This window comes from Eleginops maclovinus, chromosome 13 (assembly GCF_036324505.1).
Source record: "Eleginops maclovinus isolate JMC-PN-2008 ecotype Puerto Natales chromosome 13, JC_Emac_rtc_rv5, whole genome shotgun sequence".
Classification (NCBI taxonomy): Eukaryota; Metazoa; Chordata; class Actinopteri; order Perciformes; family Eleginopidae; genus Eleginops; species Eleginops maclovinus.
Genome location: NC_086361.1, coordinates 7,661,026 through 7,685,990, shown reverse-complemented (window position 1 = coordinate 7,685,990; position 24,965 = coordinate 7,661,026). Strand labels below are relative to the sequence as shown.

The 24,965-nt window shown below is 38.8% G+C and overlaps 1 protein-coding gene across 3 annotated transcripts in view; it reads right to left on the bottom strand.

The window, feature by feature from the left end:
• cacng7a (calcium channel, voltage-dependent, gamma subunit 7a) overlaps positions 1-24,965 on the bottom strand; it is a 46,815-nt gene that overhangs the window by 5,867 nt on the left and 15,983 nt on the right. For all 3 annotated transcript variants that reach the window (XM_063898470.1, XM_063898469.1, XM_063898468.1), the window contains exons 2-5: positions 14,685-14,880; positions 12,708-12,794; positions 9,977-10,117; positions 1,354-1,499 (exon numbers count right to left, since the gene is read on the bottom strand). In XM_063898470.1, coding sequence (XP_063754540.1) covers positions 1,354-1,499; positions 9,977-10,117; positions 12,708-12,794; positions 14,685-14,880 — 570 coding nt within the window. The remainder of the gene's footprint in view (positions 1-1,353; positions 1,500-9,976; positions 10,118-12,707; positions 12,795-14,684; positions 14,881-24,965) is intronic.

Sequence of the window (24,965 nt, the reverse complement as noted above, 5' to 3'; positions counted from 1 at the left end):
AACTATTCATCCACAACAAGATCGCTACAACCACTCTGAAACTTAACATGCTGGTGGATGTGTTTGTGGTGTCTGAGTGTGTGTGTGTGTGTGTGTGTGTGTGCTTAAAAAAGTGTATGTAAATGATTGAAAAAAGGAGAAAATAGAAAGAGGGGGAAAAGAATGGAAACACTGAGGTGATATGTGGAGGGAAATGATAATGGAGGATTAGAGAGGGGAAGATAAAAGAAGAACAGACAAGAGAGGATGGGATAAGACAAAAGGAGAACAGAAGGAAAGAGGATATAGAGATGTAGGTGATACAAGGATAAAAACAGGAGAGGAGACAATTGGAATAGTGAAGGAACTTAAAAGAAGAACAAGAGAAAAGATAGATGACAAATCCAAAGAGGCATCCTTAAAGGCAAGGAACACGAGAGAAGAGAGGATAACAAGGGACAACATAGAAGATAAGACTAGAGCAAATGGAAAGGGAGAACATAACAAAATGGGGAATGGGGAAATGAAGAACACAAGAAGGGAATGCATATTTGAAGGAGAGAGAAGTAAATAGACAGGACAGAGGATAAAAGGGGGGGGGACGTAACCGGTAAAAGGGGAGATGGAGGAGAGTGGCTGCAAATGAAGTGGGAGAGAAAAGAAAGTAGCAGTGGAGCCAACCAACCAAAACAAGAAACAAAGAGCAGAGGGGATGTGATAAGAGAAGAAGAAAAGAGAGGGTAAGGGATAACAGAGGATTACAGATCTGCAGATTAAAGAGACAAGATAAAAGTAGAGGACATAGAGAGAGATGGTGAGAAAAGAAGAGGATGAAAGCGAGGAGTTAGGAGATGAGCATGAAGGATGGAGAAGAAGGAGTTGCAGAGCCCCCCCCCAGTGAGGAATATTCTGATGCATATGGAGCTGTACTGTGACAGAGCTGCTGCCCTCAAGTATTCAAGCTATTAACATTTATGAATATTGATGCAGGCAGGGTGATGGGCTCCTACGCAGTCACTTTTTAAATGAGTGTGTGTGTGTGTGTGTGTGTGTGTGTGTGTGTGTGTGTGTGTGTGTGTGTGTGTGTGTGTGTGTGTGTGTTCAGCTGAAAAGTCTGCATCACTGCAAGCTAAAAAGCAATTTGTATGTCTGTGTTTGTGAACATGGTTAAGTGTGTGTGGCTAAGCAGTGGTTGGTCGACGTACACGCTGAATCCCAAACAGTCTGCATGTGTGTGTGTGCGTTAGTGCATATTACCTGTTTCGTCAGTAACAAAGCTTCAGTAAATGTGAAGCATCAGTATATATTAGTGTCACTGTGAACTGCTCATTGAGTGTTTACTGTGTGTTTGTGTGTGTGTTGTTCTTTGATTACCTCTTTCAGCAGGAAGGAGGAAGCGGCGAAGGCGAAGGACCAGCCGTAGCGGTAGTGGAAGAACTGCTCCGGCTCTCTGGGTCGGTTCATCACCTCATCATTAATACTGGAGATATATAACACCAGGCCAACCACCAGACTGAGACCTGCACACACACACACACACACACACACACACACACACACACACACACACACACACACACACACACACACACACACACACACACACACACACACACACACACACACACACACACACACACACACACACACACACACACACACACACACACACACACACACACACACACACACACACACACACACACACACACACAATACCGTTATTACTACACACAGAGTTGACAGATACGGCACCAACCCATTTAATGATGAAACCTTTACTTTGTGTAAAAAGGCGCTGACATGGCGCTGATTTTACTGACAATAGACTTAATAACATAATTGGACAGTCACTGTGACATCACACATTGGTTTGTGGACAATAGCTCTGAAACCTCGCTTCGGAATAATATTGGTTGTCTGAACTAGCAGTGATATGAGAGGTAGGAACAAAGTACAACTGAACACTAAGCAAAGCATTTATAGGCCATCGAAATGTAACAGAATATTTTCTATTAGGTGGAACAGAGAGCAACCGGACAGAAAAACCCTTTGCTAGTGCTGTCAGTAAGTAGGTAGCGAAGCTCTAAAGCACTATCACTTTATCCTCAATTTTTCTCCTAATATGAACATGATTTACAAAAATGAACATCATGCTGTACTGAAGAAGATTTAATACAGGTGATGGACATCATGTACTCAAAAGGAAAATGTTAACTGATGTGCATGAATCAGGTTAGATGTAGGGTCATTTTTCTCAATCCCACTTCTTTTTGCAACCACAAGAGTCGCCTGCGATTAAAAACTCTATCTGCAGGACTGAATCTTAAGAGCTCATGAGGGATGGTGTTCCACTCAAACAGAAGACAGAAACAGAAGAGGTCTATTGAACTCTATTTTGGCGAACTACTTATCATGCAGTTGGATAAGGAAGTAGTTGTCCATATACCTGGGCAATCAACCCATTTAACTCCAGAAAACTTGTTAAAGCAGGTAAAGCAGAGCTTGAATCAATATCATTAACGCTGACCACATCCACCGGCACTGTGTATGCTAACTCCTTGACATGGCTCATTGGGACACTTAATGAGCAATGGCTAATTGGTTTTATTCACCCCTTAACTTTTCCTAATTCAACAAGTTAATTCCAAGTCTACGACAGATAATAGGGCCATTCTATCTGAATTCAATAGACTTGGTTGTTGACGTAAAAGACGTTAACTGATAATTGATTTAGTCTTTCCCTGGAGGTCAAAGAGAAGATTAAACATCACTGCAGGTACTCAAGGCCTCTTTTTTGTGTACGATTTAGTGTTCTGAAGCAGGATGGTTGTTCTGTTTTGCTGACAAGTGTACTGTTCAAAGAGTGTTTTATTAAAGGGTGTTACATTACTTTTTTCTGAGTAAAAATGATTGAATGCTAAAGACAAACCAGATAAGAGCACTGGAGATGCCAGTGGTTAACTGAGTGAGGAGGAAGAGGACGGAAAACTACGATAACACATCTTTTTAATGTTCAATCCCTTACAACTGCTCTAAAGACAATAAATAACTAGAAAAAGCAGGCGGTGCACGGCTTATGTTACATTACTGTTTTTACCCTGGTATACTAATCCTATTTCAATGGACATTCACTCTCTTTGTTCGTGTGTGTGTGTGTGTGTGTGTGTATGTGTGTGTGTGTGTGTGTGTGCTCTGAAGCTGGAAAAACTAATGATTACGTGTCCTTGTTGTGCTGTAAATAGGCTGAGAAAACCCCAACAACAGGCTGTGCTGTGGTACAGAGATAAACAAAGACAGTCACACACACACCCTCATTAAGAGTGTGCCTGTCGAGAGACTGACCACAGCAGCTGAACTCCAAAATCCTCCAGCAGTTAAACTAAATACGCAAAATACTTTCATTGAAAATATTACCTTACAGCTCTTTCTCTCTCAAAACATATCACTGAAAGATAATCTTACACTACTATAAACAGGGATGAAGTAAATAAACCCAACCCAACATGGACTTTCGTTTGAAAAATATGTTAAGCCGATTTAGGCTTCTGCGTCAGGGTTTCTCACAGGCTCTGAGGCTCTGCAGAGCTGATGTGCTCCAAAAATATGTAGCTACAGTACATGGCAGCGCTGCAGATCTAACATCTTAGCCACAAAACAATTATTAGGGCTACACAATGACTGCAAGGCAATTGTTTTCTTTTAATATTCGAGGAAACACTTTTATCACAATCAAAGAAATGTGTTACCTCAACGTCACCCAAGCATACATTTGCTACCAATTATACTTCACTGACAGATCGAGAATTATTCTTGAATCGTAATGCACCAGCAGCAGACTCTCTATTGTATATATGACCAAGGATTGACTTTGCATTAGTTTATGTTTTTGATAAATCATGTAGGAAGAAGAGAAATCTATCATTTATCTCACCTGCACAATAATGTTTTGAGCAACAACTAGTTGCAATGCCAGACTAACACACATTTATATATGTATATATCCTTTATTTAGGTAAAAAGCCTCATCAATCTCTTTTCAACAGCAACCTGGCCAAGAGGGCAGCATGAACGATGTTACAACAAACAAAGACAGACACACAGGCAGACGAATACAGCGGTCATAAAACACAAATGAAATGGCACATTATCCAGTCAAAATATAAATCAAATAAACTGTGATAAAGCATAAAAACTGGATTTTAAAACGACTTCTATTAGGGGATATAAGAGCAATCACATCGACTTTGAGCTCCTTCTGTACACTATTCCAGGCAGAAGGGGCTGCATGTTTAAAAGCTTTAAATATAAAACCCAACCAATCTATATTTTCTTTCAAATAATGGTAAGAATGTCTAACGTCCTTTCCTTAAGAAGGTAAGAAGGTCATGTTTCAATATCTGTGTTATTATTAATGCAACAGACAGGCTTAGGACATACCTTAAAGGTGCCATAGAATGCATCTATCTGGTATTTTAAATTGCTCTCTGATGTCAACAAAGAAGGTATATCACTTTGATTGATCCAAAAAATGTCCAGATGCAGTTTTACAGGCCCATTTATAACCCTATGATTTGGTCCTAGAATGAAACAAGCTGAATTGCCTTATGTTGGGCTCATTTAAATAATTATGATGAGCTCTGCTCTGATGGCTGGTTTTCAAAGAGCAATCTATGGCTGCCTCAGAGCCCACAGAAGTAAGTGAAGTTAGCAAAACTGTGAGAGATGAACCATGGAGGCTATTGGCATCCAACCTTACATGTTTGAGCCTTTATCGGAGGAGGAGACTGATGCATTTGAAGAACAGCCAGTTGGTCGAAGATTGGAGAGCAATGTTACGGAGTGGTAAGTGTTAGGGTTAGTGTTTCCAGCAGCTGGTGCATGCAAATGTTGGGGCTGGACTACCGTGTGTTATGTCACACACAGGGACTGTTGTAATTCACCCGTTTTACCGCTGTGATATGCATATTCATGATTTGCACGTGAAGGAGGAAACAATGGTGTTTGAGGTTCACGGTATGTCAGTTCAATGTCCAAACTCTCCTTATTCAACTATAGCAAGGTAAATACAGTTTTCCATTCTATGGCTCCTTTAATTAACCTGACTATCTAAGACCAGTTTAAGGCCTAGACTAGTCTTAAACTAAGTTTATGCAACATGCATCTAACCTAAGGGCCCATTCCTCATAAAGTGGCACAAATCTAGATTGAAACACGTGCCTTCACTTTAAATGTGTGTTTAATGAAATTAACTCAAACTAATAGCTCAGTGTAATTTCTACCTTTATCTTTAATATCTTTATGCATGTTTTATTCATTAATACTAAGCCATCTTAGTAACAAACAAATGTACATTTCGCCTCTGTGGGAGGAAAAAAGGGATTCTGATCAGATAAAATATGCAACAATGTATATTTCAGCTTTTGAAACCTATCTTATTTTTGTGGCTTTACGAAAAATAGATTAATAAGGAAACTGTGCATTGTACTTTATGCAACAACGTTTTGTTGATACTGAGCTTTAAAAGCAAAGTAAGATACATTAACTGACATTTTTATATAATAATTGCAAACATGCACAAACCTTTCAGGATCTACCTGCAGTGGAGCATCACAAACAACAACATGGACCATTACATCAAACAGGAAAAACAGATTATGGTAATAAATAGGATGTTTAATATGAGCACATTTCTGTGTGAATATAATTATGATTATACTTATGTTTCTTTTTATTGTGACAACAACGTATTAATTGTTCTCCATGAAGTAAATGGGGAATTAAATATGTTAAAGTGCCCGTGAGTCACAGCCACACAGATTACTAGAATAATGAAAATGGAGTCATCATTTAATTTTTTTACAAATGACTTAATATAATTTATAACATTTAAGATAAAAAATAAAACTGCAGAAATTGTCTCAATATAATCACTTGATTGTATGAATTTGAATATGGAGAAAAGGTGTAACTTTACATTATTTGTATTATTCAAAATGTTGCAATTAAATTACAGAGTTTTGCAATTGTCCTTTGTGGCCATCAGATGGCAGTGTTGTGACTGGATGCTCATCTCAGCCCCACATGTGTTTGAACGTGCACACAAGACACATGCACAAATGGAGAGAGGAGGAAAAAAGAGACAGAATTGGAGGAGGAAGTTTCTGGAGGACATGAAACAGGAGAATGGGGAATAAAACAGCTGGTCCACAGCAGCCATGTTTTAACCTCGGGGTGCGCTGTGACTGATGGGCAGTATTCCTCTCTACAAAAAAGAACGCACATGCTGACTGAGACAAACGGTTTTTGCTGCAAAATCATTTTAAAATAGCACATATTTCAGCTGTTTTCTAAAACTCCCCTGCTGTGTGTGAAATAATTGAAGTGCTGCCTTAGAAAACAAACTCTTCTATATGGCAAAAAAAACCCACATTTTGGGAGCATTGTCATTTTGCTTTTGTAGAGGTTAAAACAAACCATTGATTTCAGAGCTCTATTCTTTCTTTGTGCTATAACTGAAATATTTCTGATAACCAAATGTTTTCAAACTAAAAGTGCTTGAAAGGATTGACATTGATTAAACTATAACAAAGATGGTTAATGTTTTTTAAGCAATATTACATGTGAAAATCAATGACTTCACTGAAAACTTGTGTCTATATGTGAACTGTTAATGTAATTTATTTTTACATTGAATAACAATAAATGATATAGGAAAAGTAATACTAATACAATTCTATAGAAAACACGTGTCTCTACTTTACTGAAACAAGTGCCTTTGTGATGTTTTTAATGTACAACTATTGATATAATGTTTGTGCAGATATGCATTTATAAGTCTTCGAGGTGGCCTATGTGTATTTTTGTATGCATGTGTGTTTCTCCTTCTTGGCTCGGGGACATTCCCATGACATCATGGTGTTAAGTCAGCACTCCACCATGCTAGGCTAGCATCTGTGAGGTAAAGCTCACTCATGCAGGACGAAAGGGCTGAAACAGGAAGGTGATGTCATCCTGTCTGCTCAGGGACAGAGAGAGAGACTAACGACATCCAAAAAATCCTAACAACCACCTCATCTGCTGAACGCTCGACCTTGCACTCGAGGAAAACGAACAGAAACGTCACCCAGTTGCCCGCAGCGATACGAGGAAGTGATGTCACCCCATGGCTCCACTGACTCCCCTTCACAACAGGACTCTGATAGAAACATAACGGGAAGCTCAGGGAAAGATTCCACTGCCTTCGTGACCGAAAGGACTTTAGTTTGGTTAAATGCCAATCCTAAGTGAAACAGGAAGATCGCATTTTGCTCTATGTGGCGTTATCTGGCCTTTGTATACCGTCAGACATTATTCTACAATGTTTGCTGTGATAATTATGTTAATCAATAAATTAAAGGTTGTTGTTTGTCCATAAAACATTTTTTGGACTCTTTGTCTTCTGGTGTTGGGTGTCCGGCTTCAAAGGGGTTTCTTTGTTGTGTTGAGGCCAAGCAAATGTGGTCCTTTAAAAAAAACAAAAAACAGGCTTGCACATTTAACAAAACAACCGGCACTGTTTAGATCAGTGTTGACTAAGTAACAGTCTTCTTCTTCCCTTTTGCTGGCCCATTGCTACAGTATGTTTCTTGGCACTTCAACACCGCAGACCGTTGTTTAATTAAAACCATTGGCAGGAATATATAGTGCCACTCAGCCATGTTCATATGCTTCCTTGTGCACGTGGGACATGCTCACAAGACTTTTGATTCACAGCACTGCTTGTTGATATTTACACAACAGAGTTTATTCAATTCTCTTTTTAATCCAAATTACTTACAAGTCAAATTAATTGAAACTCAAAATGAAGTAACTAAATACACCCTATGGCTGAAAATAAGTAGACACGTAAACATTATGTCATTTTTCTACCACTCTTCTTTCTCAGGACCTCTGTCAGATTTTCAAACCAGCTGCTGGGATCGGCTCCCTTTCAGCCTTTACAGCATCCATTGGGATCCAACTCTGATTCTAGGCCATACATATATATTCCAACTTATACCAAGGGTTTAGGACAGGGTTGAGGTCAAGTCTCTGTGCAGGCCAGCCAATTTATTTCACAAGTATACACTTACGTGAAATTCAAATGCATTTTGTAACCTTCAATACTTCCCTTTATTAACTTCCATTTACTTTACTGTTACATTTTTTATCAGGTGTTTTTCTTTTATTTGATATCCATTCTTTTTTCATTTTGACTTTTATCTGCACTGTACCTTTGCTGCTTAAATGTCCCTGCTGTGTGACTTGAAGAGGATTTCTGATTCTAAATAAATTGGCAAAAAGAAACATATTTTCTCTAAGCTTGGTGTGTCAGGGGGTCCTGTTGCAACTGACAATACATGTTTGAGATATTATGAAGCATAGATTAATCCAACACATTGAAGGGGAGTCTGTTTTTATATAGACTACCATCAGGGTATATAAAAGGACTTGTGCGATTGAACATTTCCTCCAGTGATTTTCCACTCAGCCCTTTCAGCTACGAGGCTGGAATAGAATTCGGCTGCACTACAGCGGTAGTGTCCATTCCAATAACTGCAGTGGCAAAAAGGTGTCACCTTGAAAAGTTTATTACTACCTAATTATTAACTCTACAGCAAAGTCGCATTCAAGACTACTTGGTTCAACTTTTTTACCAAAAGTGAAACATCACATTATTATTGCCCTGCAGCTTCCTCGGGAGATATCAATTATTTGGAATTATATCCCGTTCACTGTTCAGCCAGCAGCAAGAGCAAGGTAGGGTCTGACAAGCTGTCAACTGGGAAAAGGAAATGAAAGGTGCAGTCTGAGTCTTCCATCTTTTATTTTCATTAACCTTCAAGAAGTCTGACTTTTAAGAAGCTAGCTTCTCTTCTGCTCTGCTGTCTTTTTTAACTCCATATGTACTTTCACAAGAGTGTCATATCAGACATTGCCCTTTTCTCCTGTTTCTACAGTCCTGTAGCTTTCTGGACGATAAGCAGCAATAAGCATATTGTGCAGAATATATGTCTTTAATCGTTCATTTTTTAAATCTTTTATTGTTTCTTGATCTACAAAACATCAAATTACTGATCTACTAGACCTTTAAAAGTTATTAAATGGTCAGTGATAATTAAAAAAATAACAAATTCTACTTTTCATTCTTTATAGTTCTACTCTATTACATTTTGGAAGTTAGTTGCTTTATACATTCAGATTTGACACACAACACTTTCAAGATATGAGTATTTGGTATAGATTAAACCACCCAACCTTATATTTAAGTAACTAAATGTCAACAGAAAATGAATTGGCCTATTCTTCAAGGACAGACAAAGACAAAACACCTTTTTGTATTGCTGCACAACGTAAAATAAAAAACCTTTAAACAAGTCAACCAACAGTTAGGGGTCAGGGCGGTCAAAAGTAATACCATGCTGCTACCTCAGTCCTTTTTAAATCTGATATAATGCTATACCTTAAGACTTATAACGAAACCAGATTCAAGTATTTCCCATCATCATGCCAAGCTGTAAAGCCTGCAATTTAAAGCGAGGTATGAAAAGAGTTTAATCACTTGATCATAAACCTCTGAGAACAGCTGGTGGAGGATTGGCCATAAGACAGGAATATATTCCTCACAGGAGGTACATCTGTCCCATTAGTTAGATGGAGCTCACACAATTTTACTTTTGGCATGAATTCACAGAACAAGATGCAATTTGTATTCCTAGAAAATGTGTTTGTTCTTCACAGAGTCTCCAGCCGCTGTGTACCGAGCTTTATCTCCCAGGCTGCTTTGCAAAGTCTACAAGACACAGCAGAATAATTGGAAAATATGGAAACAAACCATGACAAGAAAAGCCTGGAGTCTGTTGTTCCACCAGAGTATAACATTTGCTCTTATATGAGATCTATGTGAACATGAATGGCGTATGTTCTTTTAGACTTCACACTTTGTTTTCACGTGTTCCTCCTGTGTGCACAGTACCTGACAGTATGAAGAATATTCCGGAAACAAAGGCGAGGATGGTGCGCTGAGGTCGGATGTGTCCGATGTTGCTGATGATGAAGGCGGTGAAGACGAAGAGCAAGGAGACCATAGGGAAAGGAGTGGCAGTCCGGACCATTTCTGGAGGATTGGGAGAGAGGACATGAGAAAGATGAACGAGATTAAAAACAAGACCTTGCAGACATAAGCTTTGTTAAAAATAAAGCCCTGAATTCACTTGGTAAAGAAAATCTCATTAAGATTTTGATTCAGGCACAAGTTTTATCAGTTTCATTAAAAGACAAACCTGCTTTTAAGTCTAAAAAGCAGCAAGCATAAAAAATGACTTGAAACCTTGAAGATGTTAACAGTGAATCATAATAAAACATGTATCAACTTATTTCTTGGGTTTTTCTTGGGTTACATTCTGTGTTAAAAAAAAGGTAAAAAGCACAGACCTGAGTATATTTGATATGAAAACTAGGCATATTAAATGTGCCTGTATTGGATTACATTATGAGTCTTGTTAATCCATTTGGATTAAAGCTAGTCAAGGAAGTAACATCAAGGAAACCTTAAAAAAAAAAACATTTTAATTATTTGCAAAGACATGAAGATGGTTATGGTAGACTAAAACCACTAGTTAGGTATATACTACAGGAAGTCAAAACATTGATACATTATTAAATGGGTTATCAAACAGCTGCATATTCACAAATTCAGCAAATGCAGAGCAACATTGTCAGTTATTTGTCCTTTTAGTAAACCGATCAAGTTAGCTCCAATTTGTCAAACAATTCCTGAACAAAATGTCTGGCTACTAAATGTTCCACTATGTTAACTAGCACATCGCTAATTCTAGAGAGACCAGGAAAATGGGTCAAAACTGTGGCGTTACCTGGCAAAACTGGTAGGTACTTAAATAAATAAGATATTTAAGTTACTGTCTGGCATTAGAGTGCAAAAAGGGGAGATTATTTTTAACTGAACATCTCAATGAGGCAGGGAAAAATAGTATAGGGCAAATAAGCTTTGCTGACTGCCTGACGTCTCACAGAAGCTGCGCTCACACAGCTAATGCATCAGTTGCTTTATATTCCCCACCTGTCTCCACCCTAAGTGGGCCAAACCACTGCATTCGGGTGAGTTTAACCAGAAAAGGAAATTCTGACTGAAACCATATTCAAACAGGACAAAAACGTAACTATTATTGCACTCTTTAGGATACATTTAAAGCTTTTGCTATCAACAGTGTCAAGCACCAGAACTGACTACTGAGCAGCCCAGAGTTTCCTTACTTCCAAATACTACAATGACACAAAAATAGGGTAAATCCTAAATAGAAGATGTTGAGCAGAAAAACATGTTAACTTGTTCAATCTATATTATTGATAACACTAGAGTCAAACAACCTCGTTGATGGCTCCACCCTGTTTTCAACTAGGGCCCTGGGTTGTTGGACTCAGCATGAGGAGAGTGGTGACTGTAGGAAAGCTTGGCTGTGACACAGTACCACTACATAGTACAACTTTTTTCTCAAAACACCCACATACATAAACATTTTCCATGAAGCCTACTGGGGGTTATGTTGAGCGAGGCGGTATATGATTTATTCAGCATCTTCTCCCACAGTGTTATGACTTGTGTGTATACCTGGGGACATTTAACTAGCGTTAAACAGAATAAATGTCTTCCCTCTGGTGTCTCCAACAACATGGTGTGCTTTACTTCAAAGACAAAGAGCAAACTGTGGTGGGCTGAGCACTTTGAAGCCAATTCACAGTGTCAACATCCTAAATCATTAAAGCAGCGCAGAGACAAAATAGATCCTTTGGGATGTAGCGAGCTCTTGAAAACCATTTACTGTTTGACCATAACAACAAAAGATAAATGTTCGTTGGGTTCTTTAACAAATATAGCTCCTAAATGGTTATTTTACCAGGAAGCGGGCTTTATGTAACTTTTTGTTTTGAAATTCCCTTCAGCAAATGGCATCATATGCACATATTTATTGTGTACTGAGAGACCACGTATCCAAAAGACAAAGTGCTTTCGTGTCAGCATGTTGAACTTATATATATTAGATGGAATTATGTTAATGTTTGATAACAAGTTAAAATAAGTGTTTTTTTAATTTTAAGAGATATGTTTTTAAAGCACAATAAATGTATTTAGAGAAGGTATGATGGTAACAACGTTTTCACATTCAGGGATATCAAACTCAATTTAATCCTGGACATAATGGTTGTACATGTAAAACTCCTAATCATACTTCTTTGACTCATTCGATTGATGCATTTGTTTGTTATCACAATAATAACTGAATCATCATCACTCATCCAACAAAGATCAATGCTGACATTTTTCCTGCTAAAAGTGAATAACAAACGGAGTGGTAAGATGAAGACTAAAACAATAAGCAATACGATTAAACAAACTTTTTCTAGGAAATTAATATGTTTAATTAAAACACGATTGCCCCTTCACTCAGCTAGAGTGCCGCTGATGATATTGAGGCACTTTACTGTACATGTACTGTAACACAGTCGAGGTGAATTGTGGGACATGTAGTTTGTGGACAGTGTACTTGTGGAAAGCACAAAAGAAATGATAAGCAAATTATATAATTATATATTTTTTGCATGCTCTCGTGGTCCACATAACATTATGTAGCGGGCCTTGAGTTTGACTTTTCTGGTTCACATGTACTGCATGTTGAGATGTGACTCACTGAGTATATTGGCTGTATTTTCTGTTGTGATCTCAATCTCCGGCTCCGTGAAATACTCTGCCGCCACACATCTGCCCTTCTCCGGTCCTGAGAGAAAGAGAAAAAAGACAAGAAAGGAAAGTGAGCAGTAGTTTTTTGAGCAGGAAGTATATAGCTCTTATCAGGTCACATACAATATGAAAATATTTGTATTTGGAAAGAAAAACCAGAATAAACAAACAATTGCAAACAAAAATCAAGAAAGATGTAAAAAGGGCAGACAGACAGTGGTGGAGACAAACAAAGGGATTCGGAAATGATGAATAATAAGAAAGGTGAGAAAGGATCCCCCAAAGAGATCATGAAAAGATGGAAACACTGAGCCAGACAATGCAAGTGAGAGATATTTAGAGGCAGAGACAGATGGAGGTCAAGAGGTTTAGGAGAAAACAAGGTCTGAGCTGTGAGAGAGGAGAGAGGAATACAGACACGACAATTAACATCAAAATGTAGGCAGTCACAAAAAAACTACACGGAAATGTGTCCAAAAATTGAGCATCACGAACAAAAAGACAAATAGGATGTTATCCCTCTGTCTTTTCACATACACACACATAGATACACAAACACACACACAGCCATTCCAAATGCCACCAGCGTTTTTCTCCCCTGACCTTTTGTACCAGGCGTCAGACAACAGGGAAACACAAACATGGCCGCCTCCCCAGAGCAACACCATCATGACCCCAAACACAGAGACAGCTACTGCAATGAGGATGGTTATTTGTATCCGTGGTGTGTGTGTGTGTGTGTGTGTGTGTGTGTGTGTGTTTAAATGCATGAATGAATCTTTGTTTTTCTTGTTTTGGCACCATGATCTTGAAAGGCATAATTCAACCAGAGGGTACACACTGCTTCACTAATTCTCTCATGACCTCCACCAAGGAGGATATATATTTCTGGGTTCATTGTCCGTTTATCTGCTCTTCTGTCAGCCGGATTATGGAAAAATCCACTAGCCCAATTTACAAAGAAACTAAGTAGAAGGGTGTGGTATTGGCCAAGGTAGAACATACAACAATTTGCAGTGGATCCAAATGACGGAGGAACACAAATTTTGATTCAATTTTGCTAATTTTGCAAACATTTGTGCTGCATTCATGTGTCGAAATGATGTGAAAAAATTATTTAAATACTTGAAAATTTGGATGAACGCCCCTTGAAGTTAGAACAACAACTCGGAAACAGTCATCATAGCATTGTTTTAACACTCTATGCAATAACATAGGACATGTTGTTTCCACATAACGACATTAAGGTTATGAACACACCAAAGCCGGACAAACGATACAATTGTTCATGAACTCTCTAATCAAATGTTAAAAGTTAACATAACCTTTCGCTTTGAATCAGCCAAATTTATTGATGTTTCTTTGGGTCCGACGTTATAAATGAATGAGATTCGTGCCCGTTGCCCAATCATTGTTCTATAAATGTCACAAAATATGCAGAGAACGGTGGACCCAAATGCAGGACAGACAAGGATTGAACAAAAAAATGATCTGTTATTGCGAGTAATCCCGGCAGAACCACGCAAGGCAAAATAAATATAACCATACTCTCCAATGCGACCACAACTCTCCCATGGATGAAAATCAAGGATCTGACAAACCCCAACAGAAAACCACAACTTAAACACATGCAGAACTAATCACACGGACAAGACACAGATGGGCAGGGCAGGAAAAACACAAGGGAACCTGGTGAACAGAATTAGTAATCATCAGGAGAGAATACACAGACACAGGAAGCAGAAACAGACATAACAAAGGGGTAACAACTTTTCAAAATAAAACACAGATAGATCGTTAAAATATGTTGCAAGACAAATGTCAATCTTGTCTCCTGGTAATGGTGGTAATCCGTCACACTTTGACTAGGGGAGCTTGATCATGCATAGCTAAACTTTTTTAGCAGATAGTGATTGCTGTTACAAACCTGCCACAAAGCAGACCCTCCACAGGCCAGAGTGTAGTGCCATCTTCACCTCCGTGGTCTGGTTCTGCTGCAGGATGATCCCCTCCTCCATCAGCAGCCAGTAGTCTGTTGACACGGCGACGCCCACCAACAGCAGACCACAGGCCCCAAAAACTGACGAGAGCAGCGTCAGAGCCCTCGTACTGAACGAACTCATCTGTGGAGACAAAGGAAAAAAACAGTCGTACTGATGTCAGTCTGCATTTTCATTTTGCGGATAAGAGAAGTGGAGAAAGAGAAGCCAAGATGAGAGGAGGAGGTGAGGAGAGGACAGAACAAAGATTGATTTAACTCATTGATTTTTAAATCCTAAAATATGCAGAAGCACATCAGAGAGGTACGAAAAACGAAGAGCGAGGAGCCTCTGATTGAAATCTTTCTTGACTTTCATTGACTCACGCTGTTAAATATGTATGCACTATTGGACAGAAGAAGAGATGAAAGACGAGAGGAGAGGAGATCCACCGGGAGGAGAAGAAGAGAACAACCTTGGAAGAAATAAGCCATTTTCTTGTTGAAAATATCAAAGCATTTGAAAAGCTTCTTATACCAATCCTTGGGTTTCAAGATGTTTTTCTTAACATGCCATATAGGGGACTATAATTGAAAGCTCTTTCAAAATGCATGCCGTGCCAGGAAAACTAAAGGACTAGGAGACAGATAATGGATTTTGATGGATATTGAAAAAAATATCTGGGACAAGACAAGTGATGCCTTTAAAGGGGCCCTATTCTGCTCATTCTCAGGTTCATGTTTGTATGTTGTGCCTCTACTGTGACATGTCTCCATGCTTTAATGTTCAAAGAGGTCTTTATTTTTCTCATACTGCCTGTGCTGCAGCACCTCTTTTCATCCTCAGTCTGAAACCAGAGCCCAGTCTGCTCTGATTGGTCAACTGGGGGACTCTGTTGTGATTGGTCAAAAAACTAGAGATGTCCCGTCCCTTAGACTATCACTTAAAATATGTTGGAGCGCTACCCAATAGATGCACACGTGTTACATCATTTTGTCACTATGTTACTGATAGAAACAAAGGAGTCAAATCAAGGCGTTTCAGACAGTGGGTGACTGTGCCAGAGAGAAACTCCCTCTGGAGAGAACTTTGGGATTTTTGCCTTTGCAGACCATTTATATGCACATAAGTCTTAGACAAATATGATGTATTGAGAGAGGCCATCAACCAATAATAGCATTAGCGTGACACAAAGAAAGACCTTCATCAACATCTCATTATCATCATCAGTGAGGAGAAAAACACCAAAAATATTCATACCATCTTCAGGATGGAAAACTTTCTTTACATAGAACAGAAGAAAAAGTAAAGAGGTGAGTGAGGATTTGAATACCAATAACAAGTTCATCCTTCAACAAATCTAACAGAATGGAATGCAATTTAATTCAGTGAGCTACACAAAACAACTGAACATTATACAGAGGGCAAAGAAGAAAGAGTATTTACTTTCAAATGATAATGAATGGTAATACTGCGGGCTCAAGAATAGAAGAGTATGGTTAAAATAGTTTGCTTTTGGGACACAGGCGTATGTCTATGTAGTATTTTGGATTATTTATCCTTGCACCCAGTTAGTTCTCGATATAGGAACTACAAAACAACCAAACTTCTTGCCAAAAGCCTCTTTATTCAGAATCACTGTTTAATCCAGAGACTTACATTGGAAACAAATACAAATAATTGATGCATGCAAATATGTACTGTAAATGGCTGGAAGAAATGCCAAGCATAAAGAGTAATGTAAACATATAAATGGAGTCTGGCAAGGCCGTAAAATGTTGCGAGTGCTTAAGGTTGGGCTCATTCTGAACTACAAGGACGATGCCTGTGGCTGTGATCCCAGCCCTGGTGTCTCTGTTGATCATGTAATGAGCCCCCGCTGGAGGAGCAGTGTGTCTGCCTTCCAGGTAACATGCAGTGCAGTTTGACACTCACTAGGTGGCAGAAATGTTTCCTCTGGCATGCATCATTGAAGCTGTTCACACACTGAGAAACATCCCCATTCTCTCTCACACATACACACAAACTGTCATTTACCAGTCCAAATGGAGGTCACATTCACCCTGCTGCGTTGTGTGTGAGTCAAAAACACCAAAAAGTGCAGTCTCTCTCACACACACACACACACACACACACACACACACACACACACACACACACACACACACACACACACACACACACACACACACACACACACACACACACACACACACACACACACACACACACACACACACACACACACACACACACACACACACACACACCCTCTCTGCTCTGCAAAAACAGTCCCCCTAAACACAAAACCCTTCACTCAGACTTCCCTTTTGCACATTATTATAGGACTTCCAATCAAACCGTTATCATATGAATGTAAAGAACATGACGCTCCTATCACAGTGAAAACTGTTAATATAAGATTAAATAAATGGAAACATGCCCTTGGGCTTATATAAAGAATTGTAGATTGTCTTCAGGGTTGTGAGTGAACATGTTTCATGTGGAAACAAACACATACACTTCCAGCGAATCATTTATAAATTATAATTTGGCTCCAAAAGAGTTCCGAGTGTCAAAATGTTATCTGAATAGTTAGGATTTTGTCTTTCTCTGCCTCATGCATTGTTTTGGAATATTCACTTTGAGTTTATGTAGAAATAGAGTTTTTTAAAATTCTTTTTAAATATGACTGAGCAAATCACAGAAGTGTTTTTTTGGCCACAGTTAACAGATATGATTATTGTCTAACATCATGTTCCTTCAGTTGCAAATTATGAGAGTTTGTTTAGGGTGTACAGTAACACAGTTGATCAACATAAGTATGTACAGCAGATATATACAGCCCACAAACAGGAAGATGGTTTCAACTTCTAAAGTACTTCATGGTTTGTATAAAGCTCACATTTAACTGTGATTAAAACAGGATGTTGAAAGAGGTTGAGTAACTTTTAAAATGTTGTTTATGAGGCTGAGAAAGAGCCGAAAAGCCGAGAACAAAATGAGCACAGCAGACAAGATCAGAAGAGAAACAGATAAGGAGCAAAAGAAAGTGGCTGTCAGGCAGAAGAGAGTGAGGAGTGACCTCGTCACTCAAGCGCTGCAGAGCAGATTCAGCGCTCTCAGGAATGAGTCACACGTTACAAATATTTGATATGGTAAAATCCTGTCGCCCCAGGTGAGCTCAGCCAATTAAAAAAAACTGTAAAGGAAGAGGCAGCCACGTAGTGTATGGAGTTGATCTTTCATGTGTGAAGATGTTCATCCATACAGTGAAATAAATCACATGAAGAAAAACATGCACGTGCAAGTCAACATTGAAGACCCAAATTAAGTCTGATCCCTGACTTTCACTTTACTATCTTTGTTTATTAGGATCCCCATTAGCACTAGAGAATATGCTCAACCTCCAGGGGTCAACACACATATATGCACTATAGCCACATAAGCACGGATGAAAAATGGAAACAAAAGGGCTCATGTCAAGGAATTTACCATCATTGAGTAAATCAAACAATTCCTCCTGAATACTTGTCTGTATGACCTTATATTGTATATTTATCAGGGCTGCATTTTAAAGCATAAGTCCAAGAAAAGGTGGATTTTATAAAAATATCAACTCCAAAAGGGCAATATTTAGAATCAGATGGGTTTACATTAATGACACCATACATTTTCACACACACACAGTTCAATTATAGTCCCTAACATGTTTTTGTATATTATTTTTGGGAGAAAGAAATTAGCTGACAATGGCTCTATACAGTACATACATTCTTTGTCAAACTTGCTTCCTGCATGAACACTGTTTCTGGTGCATATCGTATTGAATAATAATAATGCTGCGTAAACTGAGAAATTGTTTTGCTTTCTGGTGTGACCTTGAAAAGGACCTTGTAAAAGTCTCGACACTTGCTTGCAGATAAGTCATAAATATTTATATTTAGGCAACACATGAATTTTATGGGCAACATAATATATCAAATCTGCAAAAGAGCACGGAGTTCAAAAAGTTCACCTGCTGTAAAAGTGAAGATAGAAGAAGGGAGACAGAGTGCTGTGACTTTCTCTTGTCTGCAGAGTCAAACAGAAGCTACGTCACTGACAGACGCCCGACATTTGGAAACGTCAGCGCCTCTGAAAGTCACATCCTCTGAAGAAGACAAAGGTGATTTGCGCTTGGCTCGTGTATATAAGCACCGAGTCTTAGTGCTGGAAATGTCAGGCTCAACATCAAAGGCAGTCAGACGCTCAGAGCTGCTGAGTCAAAACACACAAATCCATCCTCCACTCAGAGCAGAGGAGACACAGCGAGTACCTGCAGGACTCAGATAACTGTGTCACCCTGTGGGCTTTCATATTGCATCTCTTCACTAAAACATACACAGTATAAAGAGTTTAACACTCGCTGCAGGGCACTACGGATGTGGTTGTTTTGTTTGAATTAAATGAATCTTTAGAGATACAGTTGCTCATTATTTCTCTGAAAAACATGAAACTGTGCCGCCCTACAAAAGCAAAACGAAAAAACCTACAACAGCAGAGTCGTTTAGGGAAGAAAGGGTTTGCACGTTGTTAACATTAAAATAAAACAAGTGTTTCCATTCAAGACTTTTTTTCTGATACCATTTCAATATTCCAAGTTTATGATTGGACAATTTGAAATTAGAAAGCAGAACAATTAAAGAGATCACAACCAAGAGAAAAACAAACAAGTCACATTATTATGAATTAATGATAAGAACTTAATATAGCAGGGACAACATACAAGTGGCAGGGTTTGGCAGAAATAGGGACCCAAGTGCAGTCAAAATGCAATGGCAGTAGAGTTAGCAGAAAGCGAGCCTCTTAATGACAAAAAAGCTGATCGACAAAGAAAAACTAAACATGTACAAACCAGGAGGAACTCAAATCGGGAACACACGGTACAAGAGCACAGGAACACCAGCAGGACCATCTAAGGGGATGACGACAGACCAAGAGCATAAGGGAAGACAGACCTAAAGACTAATCACACAGACAAAACAAAGCTGGGGAGGGAAAGGTGAAAAACAGGGGCAGCAGGTATCAGACATGGGAGGGAAAACAGAGCAAGTAAAACCAGACAAGACACAAGGAGAAAATACATTTCAAAATAAAACTGGAAACTATCAACAAAAACCCTTAATCATGACAAAAAGTTTGACATCAGCTCAGAATAATGTTTAAATGTTGCACTCAGAGTGACTCCCTCATTAATAATGATATGCCTTTTTCAATTTTTACAAAATAGTTATTTGCTTGTTAGGTACGAGTGAGGATGCATTATTGTTTCGTCAACATTGTTGTTTTAGCTCTTTCTGTGTTTAATTCATATATTTACTATTACTGTTTTACATACATTTTTTACTTAGGGTTATTTTTAAACATATATTTGGAAGAAGTACAATGGTGTGTCATGTTGAAACGACACTCATTCAGTAAAGATAAAATCATTAAAAAAAAACGTTAAAAAAAACTAAACAAAAAGGAAAGAACAATTAGTAGTAAAACCATAACAAGAAGAGCATGTAAATTAACGGAAGGGGTGTAGTCACACATGACTGCATCTTCAAAATACACAAATTAAAAGAGTTGTTAAGTCAAGTTTATATTTAAGTCAATACTATTGTGCATTGGAAGCTGAAAGAAAAATGTGGGATTGAAGGACAACAACTGCTGTGATGGGTCAGTGCACCAAGATCTTTTAAGCAAACTCCTGCACAAACATACACACAAACGTACACACACACACACACACTGAACCAGCCCTGTGTGTGTTTGCCGAGATAGCTGACGACAAATGGGCTGAGATGAGCTTGTCTTTGTAGTTTAAGCCCTGAGAATATAACCACAATTCCCAGGATGCACCAAGCGCTAACTAACTCTGTGCGTGCCGGGAGAATCCAGGAGCAGAGGCGATGTAATGAATTACAGATGAATGGAGCTTAGGTACAAACAGTCAGAAGTAATGATGTGGGGGGGAGGAGTGAGGGTAGGTGGGGAGAAAAGTAGAAGAGGAACGAAGGTGGATGCTTGTGAGGAAGGAGATAGGAGAATAAGGGAGGAAATAAATGACAAAGTAAAAAAGTAAAATAAGGTGCAAGGAAGTAGAAGGGGAAAGGATGATGGAAGGAGGAAGAAGGGTGTACGAGGCGATAGAGGAGTAAGTGGTTAGGGATGGGAAGTAATGAGGAAGCGAAGGCCGATACGAGAAGAGTGAGGTGGGATAAAAAGTTATCATGAGGGGAACATTGAGGAAAGGAATGAAGGAAAGGCCGGTAGAGAGATGTAAGGAAGCAGAACGAATAACTATTAAAAGGACTGGATTTGGTTTTACAGGGGAATTTAAATACATTCATGGTTTATATAAAAAATAAAAAGGTGCGTTTCCAATTGATATCTTGTGAAATAATTTTTTTAAGTTGGTATTGTTTTTCACTATAATAAAAAGATCCACTCAGGTCTGCTTTTGTATTACAGTATGCCAGACATGTGTGTTCTTCTGTGTTGATATATGGTATTTTGTCTAACCCACCTTGACATTGACATGTTTTTGCATAGTTAATATGTTCCTATTGTTTGGGTCAGATTTGATTTGAACACATTTAAAAACCACTGCAGAAACAGGAGCGGAGGAGCTGTCCACGACCGTGGTGCTGAAACCTCATCTCTTCTCTATCAGGGCCAGATGTGCGCTTTTTTCCTTAGGCTTTTTAGGTAAAGCTGGAAAGGCCAGGTGTTGATTCATACCAACTGGAAATGGAATGGATCAGCTTTTGAAATGTCTCGATGTTTCCCTGAGCCAGTTTCCTGCCTGAGACCGTTTGTTCAAACAGTTAACAAGGAGCTTTTGTTGTCCTGACTGTTGTGCAAATTGCAGGAAGTAGCATGATGTTGATACAGCGCCACAGAACATCATGGGACGGATGTTAAGGTGAAGTGTTTGATCAACAGAGCTGCTGCCTCTAATACGGGATCCAAACAAAACATCTACAAGTTCACTTTTGTTATTTCTACAATCACCTATACTTCTCCTGGCGGCAAATTTCTCTTCAGGAGGGAAGGAGAGGTCAGAGGTCAGGGTTTGCTGCATAGAATAAATATGTTTTTTTCCTTTTTGAAGGCAACAACAGGAGGGATAATTATCTTAGTTACAATGTCTTCCTATCTGCTGCCTCTCATCTTGTTGTATAATCACATCTGAATGTTGTTTTCTTTGATAATCAACTATAAATCTATTATCACCAACTGTAAGTCCATAAACAGTGCCCCTTTAATCAAAAGCAAAAATATCTACATTAGTGGAAGTTAAATCTAATCTAGTGGCTTCATTACAAAGCAACAGGGCTGCCGTAATAGTCCCACAACATTTTACATTTTTATATGACTTTATTATTAATTCAGTTTTATTTTATTGGAGGCATAGAAGCATCCTCAATGAAGTCCAACTTAATGAATCAGTGTGGGTTGCTAATTAAGGCATTAACGCGGGGTTGTTAGTGTAGGAGTGCTAATAACTTCCCATAATTAGGAGCTTTGTACATATGAATTAATTTCCAGAAATAGGCCATTTGCTTCATAAAGAGCTCATTGTGCAGAACGGTGTGAGAGACAGGTTTTATCTACTATCAACATGTCTCTTTATTATAAATCATTGCGTTGGTAGTCGTGCTTATCACTTCATGAATAAAGAGACCATGGAAGCCCTTCCACGGACACAGTGTGAACTAAATTGCTAATCAGATGAAAAATGATAAATAATTAGGGATTAATATAGGATATTAAATACTTGGACACAGTGGTGAATGAGAAAGAAAACATATCATAATCCTCAAACTTTTCCTTTTACTCTGTCTGTCAAAGGAAAACGTATTATCTTTAAAACCCCAAAACGCATTTTGTCAATCAGTTAAAATCCACAACAATTTACTCTGTTGTTTAAAGTTGGCAGTGCTCAAATGGAAGGAGTTGAGTTGTGTTGAACAACTGGCTTTAACTTTCATTTAGGGTTTTTTTTTTTCAAAAAAAATTGTCATGACATGACACAAGATATTTTTCATTATACATGTGCTATTTTTTTTAAGTAGTTGTGATTCACTTTATGTACTTTCATTTAACTGACTAATGTTAAAGAACCCTATTGTGCTTGTCTGTTATATAGGTTGTTGTTCATTTAAATGTTGTGCTAAGGTGAAAATCCCACGGTTTACCCAAGTTTACACACACATACCCCCGACCCCCCTTGCCTGAAACACCTCGATTGGATTAATTTGTTTACTTCTGTAACAGAGTCATCACTATGTAACACTAATGCTTCTGGTATGATACGCTAAGCTAAGGGGCAGACATCTCTAAGCGGTTGACCAATCACATCCGAGCTGGCCAGCAAACCAATCAGAGAAGGCTGGGCTCTGGTTTGAGACAGAGGGTGAAAAGAGGTGCTGCAGCACAGGCAGTATGAGAAAAATAAAGAGCTGTTTGAATATTAAAGCATGCAGACATGTCACAGTAGAGACACAACATACTAATATGAGACTGAAAATGAACATTATAGGGCCACTACACCATCAGATTTCCAAAGCTGGAAATGCAGAGAAAGCTGTGAAATATCCTATAGTTCATACATTTGAGATTTCCACACGATTATAATTTAGCATTTAAATTAATTAATTTAATGGCATATTGAAAATATAAAAAAGGTGGTTGTTGGTTGGTGATATTAGGTTGTTTTCTAGGAATTTGGACTAATAACCTAGTATTTCCATACCAGATTCAGAACTTCTAGCCCTGAAATGATTAAAATATACTCACAAAAAAGAAGTTGCAAATAAAAGAAAGGAAATCAGATGAAGCAAAGATTAGGTCATTATAAAGCAAAGTGAAGCAACTGCTGAGCACAACGAAGCTACACGTCCCATGGTGCCGGGCGTGGCTCCACAGATGGCGTTCCCAGGTTAGCTTGCTAGCATTATGGGGGAGTGGGGGCTTGTTTTCTGTTGAGAAGGCAATATGTCCCTCTGTCAGCAGTGAGGGGCTTGTGCCAACTGGCAGGATAGGAGAGGGATATTAAAAGATGGGAAGAACGGAAGACAAGATAAAAAGAGGGAGGAGAGGAGGGGTGTAGGGCGTGGGTGATGAAAGGAGGGACAGAAGGAATAAATAAATAAATAAGGAATAGGGGGGGTTAGAAGGTCAGAGCTGTTGAATGAAAGGATTCAAGATTAATTTATTAAGGCAATAATCACAGGAGAAAAGAAAAGGGAAAGGTGAATGCGATAAGATGGAGGAACTAGTCCAAAGGATTATGTAAAGTAGGGATGGAGTAAGGTACCAAAGAGAAACGAAAACACAGGAGAAAAGGGCAAGTGGAGAAGGTATGTGGTGTGATATAAAAAAGACATCTGCTTCTAAAATGCCCAAAACCAATTAGATTTTAAAACAGCATAAAAATTCTCCAGATGAGACATTCCTCGGCTCAACGATGAACCACGTCCACATCTCAAAGCGGTACTTAATGCGATGAAAGCTTTGGGAAACAATCCCTCGTCCCGCAGTCTCTAGAACGACTGCTGGACTGATAAAGATAATTAGCTTATGCGGCGGGTAAGAAAACACACACACACACTTACACACACACACACACACACACACACACTAAAACAAGAGCAGGCCTGCAAGAGACTGTCTGTTAATGTACTGAGGGGAGGTGGGGAGGATAGAAGGAGACATAAGCAGAGATGTAGCGGAAGAATACCAGAGGACGGGAGAAGAAAAAGAAACGGGAGATTATAGGGAAAGACCTTGGCCCATAAACGAAGGAAAGTCCTTGTACTACACACACATACTTTACGTCACACATATGCGCAGAAGGCTGGCAGGCAGTGGGAAGTGTGACACATACTAGATGCCTGTGCAGAGCAGCATGCACCAATACCTAAAACAAACCTGCAACTCCAGGCCACACACAGTCATTTACCTTCACTCAGTTTTAAAGTATGATTTGAGTTTGAACTTACATTTTGCTTTTGGCCAAAGGGGAAACAACCCTAACTGTCCACATTTGTTGGAGAACAGCTTGCAAAGAATGTTTGCTTCTCAGAAAAGAAACAGCTTTGTTTTCGGTTTCGTGGCACATCTTTTTTTCTAAGTTCTAAGTCTATATTTTGCTTTTAAACCTAAAAGGACCCAAACAAATGGGACAAAGCCTG